The sequence below is a fragment of the Strigops habroptila genome, chromosome 7, assembly GCF_004027225.2.
Source record: "Strigops habroptila isolate Jane chromosome 7, bStrHab1.2.pri, whole genome shotgun sequence".
NCBI lineage: Eukaryota > Metazoa > Chordata > Aves > Psittaciformes > Psittacidae > Strigops > Strigops habroptila.
In genome coordinates, this window is record NC_044283.2 from 53818906 (window position 1) to 53839638 (window position 20733).

General features: G+C 40.0%; 1 protein-coding gene across 1 annotated transcript in view; it reads right to left on the minus strand.

The window, feature by feature from the left end:
* Positions 1–1126: 1126 nt before the first annotated feature.
* Positions 1127–20733, minus strand: part of DKK2 (dickkopf WNT signaling pathway inhibitor 2) — a 42057-nt gene continuing 22450 nt past the window's right edge. Inside the window, exons 2-4 of the mRNA XM_030492895.2 lie at positions 3202–3352; positions 2404–2553; positions 1127–1858 (exon numbers count right to left, since the gene is read on the minus strand). Coding sequence (XP_030348755.1) covers positions 1608–1858; positions 2404–2553; positions 3202–3352 — 552 coding nt within the window. The 3' untranslated portion in view covers positions 1127–1607. The remainder of the gene's footprint in view (positions 1859–2403; positions 2554–3201; positions 3353–20733) is intronic.

The window sequence follows — 20733 nt, forward strand, 5'->3', positions numbered from 1 at the left end:
GCTTTAAAAGAGCCACTGGTGGAAAAAGGTGTCAGGTATGGGTGACATGGTCTTCAAAGTTAAACTACCTACTGGTCTACCTGCATTGTTCAGAGCTGATTAAACAGAAAAGTCCCTTGTATTACAAAACATGAAAATGGGTAATTGTAAAAGGGTAATTACAATTTCACAGTAGGTCAATTATAGAAGCAGACTTCTTTAAAGAAATATCAGTCTCTTTATCAATGTCTATACAAAAGAATACTTGCAAATAAGTAAAATGAAAGAAGTTTGAAAAGACCTGGGAGACAGGTCAAGGGATAGAGACTGTTCTTTTTTAAACAGTACACAAACAATGTAGAGTTATCAGCTGTTTCCACAGTCCATGTACTTCCATCATTCCTGGCAGAACAGTCCAGATAGAGGACATCAAGTTCAGGCTGAATACATGCTGGAGGCTGGTATGCTGTGACATCGCATGATGTTTAATAAGTCATTTGAGGTTGTACCATCTTCTTACATCCTTTTCTGCAGGAGAGGAGGTGCTTAGAAGAGCCAAATCCTTTTTCTTTGCCGCTGCTAAGAAACAAATCAGTTATATTTCTGCAGAGTGCCAGCAGTAGCCTCTTGCTACTAATACAATGTAAAAATTTGAGTTTGTAGCAGTATGCTCTAAACACCTCAACAACTGTCTACATCATCTAACAGCAACAGTGAAATAACTTCACAGCTCTTCATTTTAGGCACTTCAACACTGCTATTTCTTGTGGAAATATCTACAATGCAAGTAGGCTTAGGCAAGCAAAGTATAGTTAGGACTAATGAGCAACTGCCTTTGTATAAGTCTGGATTCAGCATGCACATATTTGCTTCATCTGTTCAATCCAATGTATACTAGCAGTAAACTGAGGCAAATACAAGCCATTAAGTGCCATACTATGACATGGATCTACATAAAGCATTTTAATTTATCTACATATAGGAAACAAAACCCTGTTTAAATGCCGCCTCTTAGAGAAACTGCTGCTCTCTTGAAATTGTGAGATGGCAAGTTTTCACCTCTTTCACAAGGGCCTGCAAAACATAGCACTCTTGTCCTGCAGGAGTGCTTTCTTTGCTGAAGTGTCAGGCCTGAATGACAAGGGTATGCAGACATTCACAGTAACTTTATTTCCATTTCTCACACTTGCGATGTGGCCAATAATGTGTTGACAGATAAGTCTTCCTGGCATGCACTGCTTCCTATAGGAGTACAATGTATACAATTCATTTAGCAGTTATTACAACACTGGAAACCCACTGTTGTAGCCCTAACACTAACCCCCCGAAACATCACAGGACAACACAGCAAGTTAAGTGACATTAATTTCCACTGTACTTGTTTGCATACTAGCATTTCCCACAAACTGTAGAAGTTATTTACAGAAAAGCTGCACAGTAGGAGAAATCCAGCTGCACTCGTGTTTACCACCAGCTCAAATAGAAATGCGTTTGGTGTGACTTCTACTCCCATCCTAACTGTTACTTTTGCCACTCTGCTTTCATTTGCAGTCCTCATTTCCCACTGTGCCATAATGCATTAAATACCTAAAGCCACAGTCACTTCATACTATCCTCACAATCCTCATTCAGATTTTCTGGCACACATGAAGTCTTGATTTAGAAGAGGAGGTCGCATCTTTCCATACTTTGCAAGACAGTCCCTTGGCACAGTCACATCTTTGGAAAATCTCCAGTCCATGGGCCCCTTTCTTGCGCTGTTTGGTGCACACCTCCCCCTGATGTAACACAGGCTTGCAAATTTTGGTCCAGAAATGGCGAGCACAGCAGTGTCCCTCAATACAGTCTGATGACCGTAGACAGGGATCGCCTTCATGTCCTAAAAAGAGAAACCAAACTATTTTACCTCATGGGAAAATGTGAAAGTACAGATTCAGTGCAGACTGATGCAAATGAAGCTCAGAAAAAGGAGAGATGATATTTCCATCTGTGGCTATTTGAAGGATGTAAACAGAAGGGAAAATATAAATTAGGAAGGTTCAATGGGGCAATTAATGGGACCTGCCATAAGGCTTAATAAAGAGAAATTCACCTGCAGGATTGTAAACAGAATTACAAGTGCTTAATTACATGACTGCTAAAAAAGGAGGATATGTGCAATTTTGCAGAACTGAAAAATTCATTGTTTGGCCACCTCTGACTTTGTGTCAACAAAAAAGAAAGCAGATGCTATTTCAAACAGAGGAACTGTTGGTTGATGTTATACCACTATTTAAGTCGTGCTGTGAATTCTTATGATAGACATCCTCTCCCTGTGAAATTACAGCTTATTTCTGGTTTGCATTTCTGTACCTGAACAGCAACAACATGATTCATAACACAAAGGAACAAACTAAACACAGGTTAGTGCAAATGTGATCTTACCTTTTATGTGTGACAGCTTGGAGCGTGGCCTCCCTAGGTTTTGCCATCCCAAATCCTTGCTAGCATAATGACCATTCTTTTTGTTGCGTGGCCCTTCTAGAGCAGGGATGTGAGGGGTGAGGATGCTTTCAGTTACTGGTATGCAAATACCTGCAATGAAAACAGCCAAAGATTTGAACAAGAGGAAGAGCAACAGAGACACATACATAGACCAGGACCAGGACCATGGAAGTGCTGGGGCTTGGCCTTAGTGACAACTTAGATGTAATCACACCTCTGTCACTGATCCCCAGCACCTAACTTCACCACAGCTCTACTTCACTCACTGTCAGACAGTCTCACTGTCACTCTGGCTTTATGGTCTGAGCACTGGCAGAATTTTTCTCTCTCCAGTTTCCAGACAAGGGATGGGAATGTAAACAGTACGGTTGTAACCACCCCCAGGGAGAGTAGATCAATGATTCATTAAGTCTTTTGCCTCCTTAAAAATATGGGTTCTGAACAGTCTTCTACTGAATCAAACCACATTGAATGTAGTGCTGTGATTTCAGCCAGCAGCAGCATTATTTTTGGGTTCCCCCCCCCCGAATAGGAAAAGGTCTGGTAATACACAAGCCTTAAACATATAAATATTATTAAACAAAATGGAGTAGAACGAAGTAGAAAATGAAGTTTTCTAGTTTAGAAAAAGCAGCTCAGTCACCCAGGAAAAAGTATTCTTTGCTTGGAACACTCAGAGAAATAGATGCTATCAAAATGCTGATTTTATGGAGGAAAACAAAGAAACGCCCGTTGTACCATTGTTGCAGCGGTTCCCAGGGCAGCACATGCCATCTCTGTGACAACGCTTCTTCTTCCTCCGGCACATCATGCATGCAGAAGTTGCTTGATGAGGACCGTGACAGTACCGCCCAACTTCGCATTCCTTATCATTGGTACAAGGATAGGCCTGGTGGGTTAAAGAAAGGTTTACAGTGAAGCACTCCTTTGTAAAAGGCATGCATGCAGCCCATTTAAAAACAAAAGAAAACAACCAAAAAACACCACCAAAAACCAAACGACACAATATCACTGAAACCCCAAACAAAGAAACCGACAGTTGGGGCCAGGAGATGCAGGTAGGGGATGCTTCACTGCAGTCATATAGCAATCTTTAAGCTCATGCTGCTGGTGAGGATAGATCTGGCTAAAGAATGAGAGAGATAGAGCTAGTTCCCTCATGGTTTCATCTTTTCTTGCCTCAAACATATGTTTGCACAAGAGAACTCATATTTTTGTGGGTTCAGGACTCTGATTCATAGACAAGAGCTTAAAACTCCACAGTGAATAATAAGCAGAGTCAGAAAACTCCTCTCAGTCACTAAAAACTCTGAAACACCCCTCCGCTATGGAACAATTTAAACTCTGAGAAGGTATTTTCCTTTGACAGTCGTCAAGCACAGTGATGGATAACAGGTTCTCTGTTCTCACAGTGAGCATCTACACCACATTGGTACAAGGTCTTTTGTAATTACACCACTCCCCACTGACCCACACCAGTTGGACTCCTTGGAAGTGAATAAAAACATCACTGGTCACCGTTTCAGTTAGATAACCTCTACCTCACTTATGGGTTTAGTATACTCCTTAAACTTGTCACCTGGTAAACAACACCCTACGTTATGCAGCATGAAACAAATTATAAACTGTCTTGCACATATAATTCCATGCAAGCAGAGGCACACGTACAATTCTCTTCTATTCATCAAAAACAGCATTACCTTACAAGAAAACTGACTCTTAAAAAAAGGATGTGAAAGCACTGTATTCTCCCATAAAGAGAGAAAAAGAAAAGCTTCTTCCTACAAAAGGAAAAGACATGATGCTTTAAGGAGACAAAACAACACACACTGCCACATTCCAGGATAGTTTCCGCTGACTCCCACACAGCTATAACTATGCTCTCTGTCTGCATCTAATTTTACTGCCTATTAAATTAATCATAGATTTTTTTCGTTCCTCAAAATTATACTTGAGGAATTTGTTTAGATAAAAAGATGAGAATAAATTCTGGGCACTTTCTGGAAAATCATGTTTACACTTTCTCAATTAATTTTCCCCATCATTTTAAGTAAAGTATTGCTTTTACTGTTTTCAAAATTACTCTTGCAATTAATTATTCACCACAAACAAAAAGCTCAATGGAGTAATTTTCAACGTAGGCTGATTAGGTTTCTAATAATATTTTAAATCAAGGCCTGATTATATTGTTCTCAGAAAAGACAAAGTTGGAGGCCATCGAGAATTTGCTCTGAAAATTGTTCTTTTAGATAGAGAACTTCTTGTTTCTCTGTCTTTCTGCTATTCTGTTGAGATTCACAGAAGAAACGAGAGGTCTGGTACAAAAAAAAAAAAAAAAAGGCAAGTTTCTCTAGTCCATTAGCAGGAGGGGGAACCATTCCATTTCACATACGATTTCATTAGCTTTTTTTGTCAAAATTTACAGTACCAAAGCTGCTGGCTGGATATTTCCCAAGTGCTGCTACCCCACTACTTCTGTCCTCTGAATATGTGTCTTTAAAGAATAAGTTCAGAGTGCAGCTGTCTGGAGCAACCTGACGTATGTGTAAGTCTTTCTTCCTTAAGAATAAACATTTCCTCTTGAGTTCATCCTCAGGAGGATGAGCATCAAAGAAGGCCAGAACTTTTAGCTGGGAGCAGCAATAAGAGACAAATTCAAGCGCTCACCCATTTGGTACTCTTTAGGCATAAATGGATTCTACCAATTCTAGCAAGGCAGAACAAAAGTATTCTCCCCTCTAAATCTCATCACTCTTTTCTCTCAGTTTTCCAGAAAGAAATCATTAACACAGACTTACTTACAATTTATGATGTAGTTACCTTAAAAGTAGGGGTTCCCTGACTTGAATGAAACTTTACTAAACTAAGGATCTTACAATGAAGAAAAGCAATTTTATAAAGACCTGTGCATGGTTATACTGAGTTTGGAAAATACTAACAGTGCTAGCTGGAGGAAATGAAAATAATAAACAGATGGACTAGCTAAAACCTGGAGTTGAAGGCATTTTAGACCCTTGTCTGTCATTAAGACCTTCATAATTGCATCTTTTTTCCAACATGGGCATGTGGTATACACCTGCAACTTGTCAGCAAGAAGCCTACTTGCAGTTTTCTTCTGGTTCCTCAAATAGCTTTAAAAAAATAAGTAATAATTTAAAAAAAAAAAAAAAAAAGGAAAAAAAAAGAGTTGCCTGATCCTGAATGGTGCTAATGAATGCTCTCACATACTATATCTAGAGACTGGTTTACTTTTGGCTTTTAGGCTGAGTGTCATGTAAAAGACATTTTACGATATGCATCTAATTGCCAACTCTCAGCTCTCTCTTAGAATGGTAAAAGTAACAAAAGACTATTTTGATGTTAAAAACTGCCAAGGAAAGTGATGTAACTCAGCCTTCAGTGCCACTCTAGAGTCCCATCCTAAATAAAGACAACACTTTTGAAATGAAAAAATGAGCCAAAACTTTGACCTACCTAAGGCAAATCACAGCAGTACATAAAAAATAATTTTGTGTTACATGTAGCTCAGGTAACAACTGGCAAGTCTATTCAAAACCCCAAAAGACCAGCTGCCAGCCAGCTATATGAAAAACCCTCTTGCAAATGCCTGATACCATCAATTGCCTTGATCTTTCTTCCAAAACCACCATCCATTTGATATCCTAGCTATCAATCACAGGGAGCTTGAAACAAAAATGCCTACATAGTCTTGTGTCTGTTTCCTAGTCACTAGACATTTACTGGAATAACTCCTGCTCTCAGCAAAGTAATTTCTGTCACTGCACTGTATTCAGTATTAGAACACAAAAATAAAAAGAATATTGTGTGTACATAGCCTTGGAAAACAAGGGGGTAAATGTGTTCATAATTGTCTCGTTGGCAGTAGCTGAGACAATTTAGGCATAAATAAGTATATGTTTTTTTAAAATACAGGGTAAAGAAAACTTACTTGTAAAAACATACAAGCTAACAATTGTCTACGTGTGAGTCAAGGTTTTCAAAATCTCCTACACCCCAATGCCTGAAACACTGTCTTACTTTTAGAGAATTGCAGAGAACATTTCCTATATACAATGCAGAGACACAGATCAGTCCCAGATGGAGAGAGAAAAAGCAAGCTGTAAACCAGTTCCACTTCCCCAACAATGATAACTAATTCTACAAGGCACATCATCCCTTCACATTCTTCAGCTATACATATAATTTTCTGGTTGTAAATCTCTATCCACTAAACACAGCTTTGATATCATGGGAAACCAGATGAAACTGAGATAAAATATGTAGCACTCCCTGAAGCTGCATTTGAACAATCTTATTTAATTTTTCTTTGTCCAAATTACAGGCAATCAAGTCACCCATAGCATGACAAAAACTAGATTCGCCTGTGATAATGAGTCATACTTTCAGAATGTATTGTCTGATTAAGAGGATTGTTTGCTGAGCTGTTCTTTCCTCAGTCATTCCAATTCTTTCTGTATCCTTGTATGAAAGAGACTGTTGAATGTGTGTCCAAAAATGTACAGCAAAGATTTATTGGGGTTTTTCTGCAATGTTGAAGGGTTCAGGCTAGATATTTAAATGGGTGCTGCTTATTCTGTGCCAAGATGTCTCCTGCATCAGTTCATCAAGCTTTGCCAGCCAGGTCATAGCAACACACAATTGTTAAACTTCTCTTTTTGAGAGAGAGAATATTGAATTTACATTCCCATCCTTCCAGAATTTCTGTTCAAAAAGTGTTCTGCTGGAACTGGATGATAGAAATACTAAAGAAAAAAAATGCATATGACAGAGGAGAAAAGCTAGGGATTTTTATAGTTGAAGAAGTCCTTCCAGGTTACTGAGGCTCCTCCTTTTGTATTAACTTCACAGTGAGGCTGAGGAAGGGACTATCTAATTTTTGTGACTAAGCGGCTAGCACAATTCCCTTGATTTCAGGAGTGAGGTTTATTTCTACCTTTGTCTTCCCCTTTTGGCAGAGGAGATCTAATTTAGCACCTTTTCTCGGTGCGATGAGGTTTTCTTTATATTTTTGCTGGAGTCATTTGCTATCCCACATATTTTATATGCTCATCCTGAACCACAGAGTTTCACTGCAAGCTGAAGCAATACTAAGTGGTGGGACTGTTGCATTACGGAGTCAGTCAGTCCGAGTCTTTCTGTTTGGTGCTATAAAACGTAATGGAGAAGCACTGTGGGGAGACAGCAAGACAGACACTGTAATGTGCTGAAGCATGAGTGAGTAGACTGATGGCAGACACACTTTATTGAGCTTTGGGAGATAATGGCTTGAATTTCAGCATGGCCACCAGCAAATATTTGAAGACAATATTCCCAGCTAGTGTCTCAGTCACCAGGCTCTCATTTGCTCATATTATGATGTGTCATTTGTCTTTATGCTGAAGCTACTCCATGCTGTACTAGCTAACTATGTCGGAGAAAGGCAGGAAGAGCCACTGGCATTTTTACCTAGGCTGTCATCACTTATCCAGCAGAAGCAGTCCTAGACACTGCTGGCTTCAGACCCACCTTCAATGCTGAAAGGAACTGTGCCTAAAGAAGTGATTTGGTGGACAAATATCAGCAGTGACTCCCCCAGAAGCAGGTTACTTTTTTTTTTTTAAACGCATCATAAAGTCCAGATGCAGAGTTGGTCCTGGCAGGAGATCATGGCTACTCACAGAAGAAGAAACAGCATAGGGGTTATTCATTGCCCTTCCACTGTGTATTGTGAGCTGTACTCCAGAAGAGAACTAAGGTTATATGTACCATATAAATGACAATATCACTGCAGTTACTGTACTGGACACCCAGCCAGCTTCTGTCTCATACGATCATCCCTTGATGGTACTGGGGGCTGAGTGGAGGAACAGGAGAAAAACCACACCCAGTTGTACAGGCAGAAAGCAACCCTTCATCACTTTCTCTCACCTGGCAAAGAGGAAGTAGCTATTGCAAAGATGAGACAAGTGGCTCAATACACATACATTCACCCAGGAATGGTCTTGCTTCCTAGCTACCACTGTGTTAGAAATCAAATTTAGACTACTACTCACAGTCTTGTACATACAGAATCCTTAATTACTAGCAACCTATGCAAATACCTCTGTCACTAGGTTATGCTATCACACCCAGCAGAAATGTCTTTTTCTGCTGTCAAAAGACTTCTTTTTTATATCACACCTACGTGATGTTTTATATTCACACCATGCCTGTGAGACAGCTTACCACAAATGAACTGGTACTGCAACTCTATTTATTACTCATTTGTTACTTTAGAACAAAAATTTATTTCTCTATTTCAATTAATTATGCTTTTATAAATTTTAAAATAATGACTGTAAAGGAGATGGAAGCTTACCTCTCCACAGCCAGGTGCTAACCAGATGATCAAAGCTGGCCTGAACTATACGCAAGAGGACAGAGTTTCCACCCTCTACTTAAGAGATAGATGAACAATAGAGCTTGTTTGCCCTTTAGTCTAGGGACTGCGTATATTGCTTAATATTCCACAGCCATCAGACATGATGAAGCAACCAACTGGCTCACTCATGGTGAGAACCTCTCTTTCCTGTCCTGCTTTGGACAGGACAGAACTGTCTTTCTGAGCAAGAACTTGATCCCCATAGAGCAAACATATGAATTAGCCACAGGGGTGCCAGGTCTGCTTTTGCTTTTCTCTCTCTCTGAAGAATTAGTTAATCCAAAGTAAAAGCATGCCAATAAAATAGGAAATGGAAACATATGCTTTAACCAAATAGCCTGCTGTCGAGACTAATTACAACAAATGCAAGTCATTGTTTGGCTCCTCATTTGGGCCTGATTCTGAGTTGGGATCTCAAATCGGGTTTGGCTCTTATCAGATCAACATTGGTGGGACAATTGCATGCAATATGTGGCCTTTAGAGCTAGATGAATATATCACATGTGGGACTTGTCTCTCTTGCCTCTTTGGAGATAAAATTAAAGTCTTCTCTATGGAAGTTGAGGAGAAGACCTAACACCATCTCACGGGATACAAATCTTTGTAACAATGGAAACAGAGCTCTTCATTCAGAACCACAATAAACGTGATAGAGCAAAATGGAAGGGGGAAGTAAAAGCTTTTTAACAAATGAACAAGAAAACCAAACTCTCAACAATTTGTGGGTTGTATTTTTCTCTATGAGGCAATCAAACTGCTTTCTAATAGCTTCTAAAGTGTGTTCAGACAAATCCATGTCTAACTGACAAACTTCAGCCTAGCTTTCTGCTAGCTGCTAATAAAACATTGATCTGTGGATGAGAAATGACTGTCCTTTACTACTATTTTGTTTTTAATCCCAAATGAGAAAAGAGTTTATCAGCAGCCATCTGGAGAAATGCAGTTTTCCCACAGCACTGCTGATGTTGCTTTTTTCTATTCTTAGCTCAACACAAGCACAGATGACAGCAAGGGATCTCACTGTGCACAAGCAGAAAGCTATGGTTAATTTAACCCAGGGAGGAAATCACGCTGTGCTCTCAGACAGCTCCAGACATGGATCCTGTCTCAGACTGATCTCACCAGAAACTCTCAGCTCTCAGTGACTGCTGTGGCACAGGCCGTTCCTGAAAGCAGAATTCACAGTAGTTGCAATGAAACAGATTTACTCGCTTCAGTTGCCATGACAAGTTTAATGATTCAATTTTTCTCACTGAACCTCCTCCTTCTAAATATACATCTCTGACCCACTTCTCTGCCAGACCCAGAGAGAAAAGCACCATCTTCTGCCTCTAGATTAAGCACATATACTTTCTTCTAGCAATAACTTACCTTTAACTATTCAACTCCAAACACTTCTGTTCATGAGGTCTGATTCAGAGTGCTACATCACAGATACAAATACTGCAGCCTCCAAACATGATTCTTTCAAACTGTGCAGCCAATGGCCCCAGAAGCCTGCATTATTAAGACAATAAATATCCATATTTCAAAGTAATACTCAATCCACTGCTAGACCACCAGGGGAAGAGCATTTCTAAAACGTGCAGTAGTTCAGCTGTCATGATTTGCTAGAGCCAAAGAAAACTCAGATCTTAACAACCAAAAAACAATCTTCATTGAGGTCCCTCTGAACCAACAAGGTGGCAGGACTCATGTGTGTCCTGACTCTGGCTTGCTTTATCCCCCCAAAAAAAAGCCATGGAAAACAACTTCCTGTTCTTCAAGTTGTAGGCAGTTGAGCGGGGAGTTGAGACTATGGGGGGCACGCAGCTGTGCCTGGCGGAGACAGAGTCAAACACCTTAAACACAGGAGCTGTGCTGCCCTGTTGTGCCAGCCAGCGTGGTGCCTCTTCAGCGCAGACAGAAAACGTCCAAAGACTTTTCCCGTGTGAAATCTCACTCACAGTGTGACCCTATGTGATCTCCTGACACACATGGTAGATTTCAAGAAGCATTTTGGGTCTGCAGCAGAACCTCTTATTCAACAGCTTAGAATTCAACCCCTTTTCTTACAGAACTACCTATATTTTGTATCCTACTGGAGGTGGTAGTGTCTGTTTAAAGTGGATCAGTTAAGTTCCTGGATAGATACTATTATCTGAACTAAATTTGTCTTAATTTAGTGCATTTTACCTGCATTATGAAAGTATAAACTCAAGGGTTAAAAGCAATTAAAGAAATCCACCTTACAAGTTAATTCAACTTGATTCACCTTCGATTCTTCATCTAGGTAAAAACCTGCAATGAGTTACATTTCCAGATGACCTAAAGAGCAGCATACTATACCCAAAATATGCATAGATATATGTTGTTTATACCACAGAACAACATAAACCTATCACCAGGACACAGCATATACATTGTAGTCTCCACGGCAGCATATCTATCGGTCTTCCTGTTCTATCACACCTTTAAGGCAACTTAATCAACCTTAGATCCATATTGGTGTCACTCTGCTGAAGCATACTATGTTTCCTGCCCCACACACAGTGTGCATATGTAGGTGCCGAAGTTTTTCCTCCCTGCCTTCTATCATAACCACAGGATTACATAGCAGTGCTTCCTTCTCAGCATTTGGAGAGACTATGAGCCTCCTATGACACTTGATTATGAAGGAGGCTTCCTGCTCCATAGAACTGGTACCTTACAGAAGACATAAAATCATAGAATAGTTAGGGTTGGAAAGGACCTTAAGATCATCTAGTTCCAACCCCCCTGCCACGGGCAGGGACACCTCACACTAAACCATGTTGCCCAAGGCTCTGTCCAACTAGGCCTTGAACACCGCCAGGGATGGAGCATTCACAACTTCCTTGGGCAACCCATTCCAGTGCCTCACCACCCTCACTATAAAGAACTTCTTTCTTATATCTAATCTAAATTTCCCCTGTTTAAGTTTGAAGCCATTACCTCTTGTCCTACCACTACACATGATTACAGAAGGTTCAAAAGTTTGGGGAACAGTCAGTTTGACCTCAAACTTTGTGGACTTTTTCTCAAAGTGTATGATTCGTATTGTTTACTGAACTACCAGCAGCAGCATTAAAGCAGAGAGTATCAAAACAATGTTAGGTAATCTTTGAATCAATGTGACAGGAAGCCTCTAGGTCTCCATTTTACATCATTTTTGAATGCATCACCAACAACTGCTCAACGAATAAAGGTTTATTTACATGTGCTTTGTTCTATGTCCAGCCTTTTCAGCAGACTTTTATCTTTGCCTTTTCCCCACCCCTTTTCTGATGGTTTTGCTTTTTAGTTTTGTCTCTAATTGGCTATTTATGGTCTGTTCCAGAGTGAGGTTCTTCTGGCTTTTTGATCAACATGTTTACTGCGATGGATGAACAGTGGGTTGCCAAAACCAGTTTTCCCTTTGGATCTATTAACTCTTGAAGTATGGTGTTTTTATTAATCTAAGAATACTATCCAGATGGAAACAGCTAGCAGATCCTATGGCTCACAAAACATCAAGCATTAAACCATGGGTAGATAGTCAGATATTGTGGTTGGGAGTAGAATAACACTGCTGGGAACTGGCAGTATGTTACTGTTTAACACCTGGGTTTGAACATCCCCACATCACGACGCACTTGCAAGGTGGAGCTTTTATTGAGAGCCATCTCTGCAGGCATGTATTCACAGCAAAAAAATGAGATGACAGCTTTACCTTCCGTAGTATAGCTACTAAGGAAGTAAACTTCCTTTCCTTTTAAACATTCACAAAATCTAGAAAAAGCAATGGGGAAAACCTTGTCTTACTGAAGTCAGTGCAAAAACTCCCTTCGTCTGCTACAGTGCCTGGAGAGAGAATGCTTCCAGGTTATAAACATTTGTGCAGCATCTGCAGTCCTTACCCTGGAAATGACTCTTAGGTATTCTTTGCAGAATACACTTTGCATTGCAGAATACAAAGTATTTAAGACACCAGTTTTCAAAGTGCAGTTTCTCTGGCCCTCATATTTAAAAGGACAGCCCTGAAAACATGAGTTCGTGTCAGCTGGAGAGACAGCCAGATGCCGTGTGTCTGAGAAGGATGAACCGCAGTCTCCACCTCAGCAGACTGCTGACTGCAATCTAACATTGTTACTGAATGTCAGCATTATTGTTTGTCTCCCTGATGGTCATTTATGTGAGAACACCTGGCTCATATGCCTCTTTCAATCCCCAGTTCTTTCACTATGCATCAGAAACCACCACTGTCATCTGATATTCAAAACCCCTTCCCTGTTTTCCTGCTCTACTTCTGCAACATAAAGACTGTGACTGCTCCATCACAATGAGAAGTGAGGGACCAAGTCTTCTAAATGCCAAAGCACCTACAGAGAAATAAAATCAGACACCAAAAATCAGCCAGCCCAGCTTTGGTATCAGAACAAATAGGTGTCAGGGCACCTGCACCAGCTCGCACTCTCATGCACCACAGAGAATTTATAGAAGTTCATGTATTTTAAGGACAGGGACAAAGGGGGGTAGGAGGAAGAAATTATTTAAAAAAAAAAAAAAAAAAGTGAGAGAGAAATAAAAAAGGGGTATGTGTGTGATATTTCTTCAGCTCTTTAGTCTGTGTGAGTGAGACTGAGAAACAGGATGAGTGAATAATGCAACTTGGGGTTTTCCCCTTCATAACAACAGGAAGAATTACAATACGAGAGTGTGGCTCCTCTTCCTGGCTCATTCAACAGGCAGTTATGCTTGTATGAAGAGCCAGCAGTGCTCATGCAGTAGGACTACCTGCAAAAGAGCAGCTGTCCTGGGAAAGTGCTTGGTCACAGCCTCCTGAAGGCACAGGCAACCTCTGTGAAGTGGTTAAAGTCATACCGCTGTACCGCAGACTCCTTGGTAAGAGTGTAAGGAAAAATTATAATACTAGGCTATTAAGGCAAATTATCACACTTTACTCAAAAGAGGCTGAAGAAGGCAGAAAAGGAAAGGACTCCTAACAGCATCATTAAAAAAATCATTGTACTCTTATTATACAATTATAATACTAGGCTATTTAGGCAAATTATCACACTTTACCCAAAGGAGGCTGAAGAAGGCAGAAAAGGTAAGGACTCCTAAGAGCATCATTAAAAAAATCATTGTACTCTTATTATACAATTAAGTTAGGGCTGCCTACCCAACTTCAGCCTATAGTAAATAACGTAGCAATCAAGGTTTCAACACTGGTCACCCTTTTTCCCTTTTCTTTTAAAATGCTCCTGGTTAATTTTGCACAAACAAGAAAACAGGAACAACACAGCAAGGCAAGAATAACTTGTGAGTAAAACCAGATGAACACTAACATATTTACATAGTGTAATGACTTCACTATTAATTCAAACAAACCCAGGCCCCAATTCTCAGAAGAGAGAGCTCAGCACATGCAATCCAGGAGGTAAGAACAGAGTGGCTTCAGACTACCTTTATGTCTGCAGCCCCTGAGTTAGGGACTGCTCTTAGTTTCAGTCTGCAATAGCCACTGAGGGACCATGTTTCATTCCAGACATTGTACTCTGACTACACCCTCTTCTCCATCTTATGGGGCCCTTTCCATTTTCAAGCAAGACTTCCTTCAGTGCTAGGGACCATAACACAGAAGAGATAGGACAATAGTACTTCAAAAAATACCTAATTCATAGAAAAAAACATCTAATGTCATAGAAATGAGAAAAAAAAAAGAGGGGAAAAAATCCAGGCTCAGGTCCACTGCCTACAGGGAACAGTCAATTCCCAATAAAGGTACCCCCCAAAAAAAAAGAGTCCAAAGAAACAGGAATAATCATATACAATATCTGAATCAAGACAAAATGGACATTATCCTATTCTAGTTGTTGGTAGCACACAATTACCTAAGATTCTGGCATTTAACACTGAATTAATTATAAATCTGTCCTCCGCCCTCAAAATAAGCTGTTCTGCAGCTGAGACTAGTATTTATCCTCTTCCCTGCTACATTTTATTGCATCTACTGAACTTCTGTTTTCAAGCACTCTCTTCTTGTCTGAAAATAATATTCTTTATGTGGAGTCATGGAATCTCTTCTTTGTTCCTAGATGTCTTGGATGTTGATCAACAAAAAGTCATTAAAAAGTTTAATCCTCTATGCTTGGCACTACATCAGACTGAGAGCAGTTTCTTTGTAACAGCCTTTGGAATAAATATCCATTAAGGAGGTTTTTTTTCTTATACTGGTCACCCACACTTTATAGTGGGTGGCCCTTTCGTTTATACCGTTACTGTATTTCCACTTCTAAAGCTAAGCCAGATGCAGCAACCTGATACTACTTTTTAGTTCACGCAACTTTATTGCAATGAAAACTTCCGTGTATGTCTGATACTCGTTAGGAAAGCCAAAGAAACAGGAACCATGGTAATATTGCACCACCTTCTTGACAACTTTTATTCTGCATGAGTTGGATTCTCCAGGGTACTGCATGCTTCATTAGCAAGCATTTTTCACATTTAGATGCCCCAGAGTGCAAGCAGAATCAACCCATATCTGAACTCCTCTTCTTGGCATTATTTGCATTATAACCATGCCCAGAGGCAATGTCTAAGTGCTATGCTTTCTTATAGTTCTACATGATCAGTTCTTTAACTGCTAGACAGTCTACATAAGCAAGAACAAACAAGGGCAGAAAAGATTTTAAGGGTTTTGGTTGGCTGTTTTTTTTTTTTTCTTTTAAACAGATGGACCCAAGATAGTTGAGATTAAATGTCTTGGTTATGCCAAGGCCACATAAGAAGTCCACAGTACACTGTATGATTCTTTCCTTTTTCTCGACTTGTACCCTTCTGTTCAGATATGCTAGTATCTTTAACAATTATCTTCTTTATGCAGGGATACAAACACAAACCAAAGTGCCCACATTTACCAGCCAAATATGAAAAAATTTAGACCTACTTTCCGGAGACACCCATGGAAGCATATATTACATAAATAACTTGATTGCCTAAAGTATTATGAACTTACTCAGCTTATTTAATAACTGCCAAACATTTCTTAGAACATGGATATATGCAGAGCTCTCCCTACACTCCATGCTGAAACTGACCATGCCTATGTGACTATGGCAAAGGAAGATTTCCTTCCATACCTCTTTGCTAGAGTGTTTGCTGGAAGATATAAAGGAGGAGATGTGATTTAGTATTTTCCCTGTACTTTACATGCTGCTCCAAAAAGAAAAAAAAATTTAATTCGGCAGATGGAAATATTTAGAGCTAAGTCTTGGGTAGTTCAACTTGCAGCAGTGGAATTATTCAAATGCCTGCTGTTAATTGTATGTTTATGCTTGTGATTTGTAACAGTTTACTGTACACAAAGCATGATTCACCTCTCAGGCAACAGATTATTTTCCTAGTTACATCACAAGGAGGCAGAAAAGCAGAGTAGGCTGACATGAAAGTACTTTATCACAGAAAAATAATGAAGTAACATTAGGTGGCTCTTCTCAGCCATGAGAAGGGCATTTCCTAAGTCAATCAATTCTCTTTCACTCTCCTGCTCTTCTAGTTCTCCAGGAGACAGCAGTGTACAGAATATTTTTGCACTTGAAACAAGTGGGACAGCACATTTCCACGGCAAGGTGCCCTTTGCACTGTGTCTTTAGCACTGTGCTCTGGTGAGCACTCAGGCTTGAGGATTTCTCTCCTCCTGCACCAAACCATCAGTTACATCAGTGGTGGTTACACACCTCCTCTGCTGAAAGTGCTGCAAAATCCACTAGGCAGCTCTTTGCATATTCAAGTGTCTAAATTCACCTGAGTGTTGTGTTAAAACACATTGAAAAAAAATGGGAAATGCGCCCTTTCCCACAGACCACTCAGCTCCAATATAAGCACAATTCCCACTGGCTTCAGAAGTTTCTCTCAAGTATGAAAATCAGCCCATAAAGTAACCAAGTATCGCTGAGAAAATGTTAGAGTGCGTTTTTTGCTCAAAGGATCATATGAGATTGGTACTTTGCCTATAAAGATGATCTCTTAAAACTGAGGCACTGGGACGCAGCCTCACAGCTAGTTGCTGCCTCATTAATTCAGGAATTTAGCTTCCTGGGAGTTATGCAAAATGGTCACCAGAGGTACTAAACATCAGAGTTTGCCATAATCTCCTAAACCAATCTCTTGCTGGTCTTCCTGCACACCTAAGAAGGGAAGAGAGGAGAGAGTACAAGACCTCTGTAGTTCTTCGCCACTACAACTTCACATTTCGACCCCTGTCCAGATGAGTATGAACAGAAATGCCCCTCCCTGGAAACACTGAAATGCCATTTTCACTCCTAATCCTTTTCACTGGTATCAGTGGGACAGAAGCTATCAGCTTCTACTGCAGCCTGCTTTACAGGTGCTAATGCTCCATATGCCTGGTGTGGATGAAAAGGCTAAAGGAAGAAGGAATGACTCCCTCCACCCTCAATGCCTGCAGGGAAAGGAATTGCTGCCACAGAGTCCCAGTTCCCTGCTGTAGGAAGCTGCTGCTATGAACACTCCCATAAAGCCCTCTCTGAAGCTAGGACTCTCTGAGGCCATTCTGTTAGGCTGTTAAAAATTTATTTTTATTTTTTACATACATAGGTATGGTGCACAGCAAACACTGGTTTTATTCCTGAAAACCCATACTCAGTCACTTTGGTGCACTGTTCTCATTTTAATTAACAGAACTCATTTAAATGTGACAGTTCAGGACTTGGCCCAAAGGCAAGACAGTGCCCTACCTTAGAGGGTTAACAATTAGGATATATATTGTAGAGAGGCAAGCTTTGTCACTAAAGGAAGAACATACGTTTCCATCAGTGTAATTAAAATGATCAGTCAAAATTCTTGGTTTGAGGGCATCAGGCTATCTTGAGCCACAATAGTGCATATGAAAGAATACTTAGCTTAAGTTTTAGATAGCACATAGTGTACTTAAAAAGATTTAATCTAAGTACCTTTATCCAGGTTTATTCAATAGAAGAGATTTTCTTTTCTCTCAGTTAAAGCAATGGAATCAGCTGAAGCCTAAAGGTTGAATGTGTAAAAGAGCATTGGGATCACTGATATCACTGTAGACACCGAGAGAAGCCACAGTAAGCTGTATCATACAAGTACTGTCATCAATAGGGCTTCTGTATACTTCATAATAATAATATTACTTGAACATGTAAATACAACTACATTGCTATTTTGAAATTTTTCTAGAACCTTCTGAGACAACATAATCACTCTGCTCCAAAACATCCCTCTCCAAATCTTTTCTTATTTTTCAGCTTGTGTTAGCAAGATTTACCTTAATCATGATAGCTGGAAAAATAAAGGAAGAAGCATATGCTACTGCAGTTTGTCCATTTTTCTTTAAAGAGAGAACAAGGTTGGTCTACACACACATACCTTTGCAATCATTGACCTCACCATTTCTCTACTACATTTTTGAGTCCTTGTTACAAAACTCAGTGAACAGAAATCAAAGGCACTGACAAATATCAGCATTAGCAGAAGCACACCAATCTGTCACACCAAGAAAAACCCATCTGTCTGTAGAGTGATGGCCAGTAGGGGCTGCGTGCTAGGATCAAAATACAAATGCCTGGATTCTCCCCAGCACCTCTTCCAGCTGTTTATACAAACCCTTGCCGACCTTCTTTCCTCATTTCTTTCCAGTGTCAGCTTCTTTTTACTCATGGCTAAGACACAATTGTTTACCATATACCAAAAAATTCAATTATCTTAAAGTCTTCAAGTCAAAGTACATCTGGTTTGGAAACGAGAGTCCGTCTAAGGCCCACCTTTCATGTAAATACACACACACACCCCCCCCAAATGGAAAAACGCCTGTGTATTACAGATTTGCTGAGGAACGTGCAGTAATATCCTTATGATTTCTATCGTGTACAACTCAAGAAAAACTTTTGAAAGTTCAAAAGAAAAGCAGCAAACTGTTGTTTTAATGAGACTCCATTAGGCAGAACACTCTTCATGAATCTCACGGATCATTGTTTTCATTAGCAAGCTACATGAGTAACAGCAAAGCTATCTGTACAGCTCTCATTGCTTGGGTGCAGGCTCTCGCTCTGCCAGAGTGCTGTCTTTCAGATGTTCAATCCAGCACTGCTGTTATCTCCTCTGTAAGAAGAAGGAAAAAACTGACACAAACCAAGGGAAATTTTGTGGCTGGCCAACAAGGGGTCTTTCCCAGCCAAAATCAGAACAAAGGTTTTAATTTATTTAGGAAATCAAAAGGCTGAAAAGGCATGATCTTGCAATCTCTCCCTAATGTGAGTAGTCATTGCCATGATACATAATCCCATGGTTTCATTGGGCTTCACAATAGATTTTCTCATTAAAGACTAAGCACGTGGGTAAAGATTTGAAGAGCAGGTCATCAATACATGACCTGCATAAAAATATTATGAAATGCTAATTACGTGTTAGTTGGAGGTGTTTGCTTCAAGTTATTTTAGAGCAACTTAGCCAAACTCTTGAAAAGAGGCATGCAAACAGTCTGGTTTGTTCACAGAAAAGCTAAGACTGTGTATCAATTTTTCTGAAATATTACCTCCACTCATCTATGTACAGAGTAATGCCATGGTCTGACAATATCCTCAAAAATCCATTTTGTGCATCTGAAATTAGACTCTTTCAAAGTTTAAATAATTCTCATTTGTAGACAAACCAAGACTATAAATATTTAAGTCATTAGATGCATTTGCAAATCTAAAAATACTTTAAAAACCATTACTGCATTCAGAAAATAGCAGCTGTAGAGCACTCCATAAATCTACTTTTGGTGCTTCCTCTGAACAAAACCTGTTCCAGCTTCAGAGTTAAGACTCCAGTTCAATACTGCAGAACAAACAAATCTGAGAGAATAAACCAGATTACTTTTTGATCCTGAGCCTTTTTCTGGTGGTAATTATGGCTAAAGCAGTGCTTACATTTAGGCTGCTCCATACAGCCACCAAAACTACTCTAGAAAATGACATAAGCACCTACAAAGTGTCTAGTACACACATGGCCCCATCAATTTCCATGGGATTACTGATAAAAGGTTTTTCACTAAATGAGGGAATACAGGAGCTCTATACTTTGCATATTGGGCTGCTTGTGGCAAAACAGAGAAGACCTGCAGGTTTGTAGTGAAGCCCATCTGAGCAGGGTGGTGGTTGTCTGCTATCTATTGTCAGCTCCAACTTCAGTGCATGCTGTTGTTCCTCTGCAGGTCCCTGCTGGATGCCTTCCAATGGATCACACAGGGTGTCTGGACTATAAATCTTTTAGTTCTCCAGATTTTGCCTAAGTTTTGGCCAAAAAAAAAAAAAAGAGGGCCTATAGTGACTGGTAAACTTTCACCATTGCTTGGGAGGAATTAAGCCTGTCCTTGTTCCCCTGCAGGGTGACTGCCACCAAGGGAGCTCTGGAGCTGCCATTGAACAGAGTGCCAAGATGCGAGACTACAGGCATGGGGCTTGCACTGGCAGCTGGCCTCTCCTGAGCACACACACAGAAAAAAAACTGCTAATAACCCCTCATCTCTCCAAAGGTGCAAAGCTGTGGGTAAAGTACTGTGACCTTTCATTTGCTGCCTGTCAATTAACTGCCTAATCTCATGTTTAAAATTCAGGAACTAGCACATGTCAGAAAACAAATGTTATTTCAAAAACCCCACTGCTTTTTACCAAAAAGTTTGCAAGAAGTAGTACTACTGAGAGGCTACCAACAGTCTGATGTGGACTCTCAGAGGGGAATCAACAAGAAGCAGAAGTGGGGAAAAAACTTTCTTTAAAAGAAGTATCTGCCTTTTCATAATGACCTTAGGAATAATATATTAGCAAAAGGAAAAAAAGCAA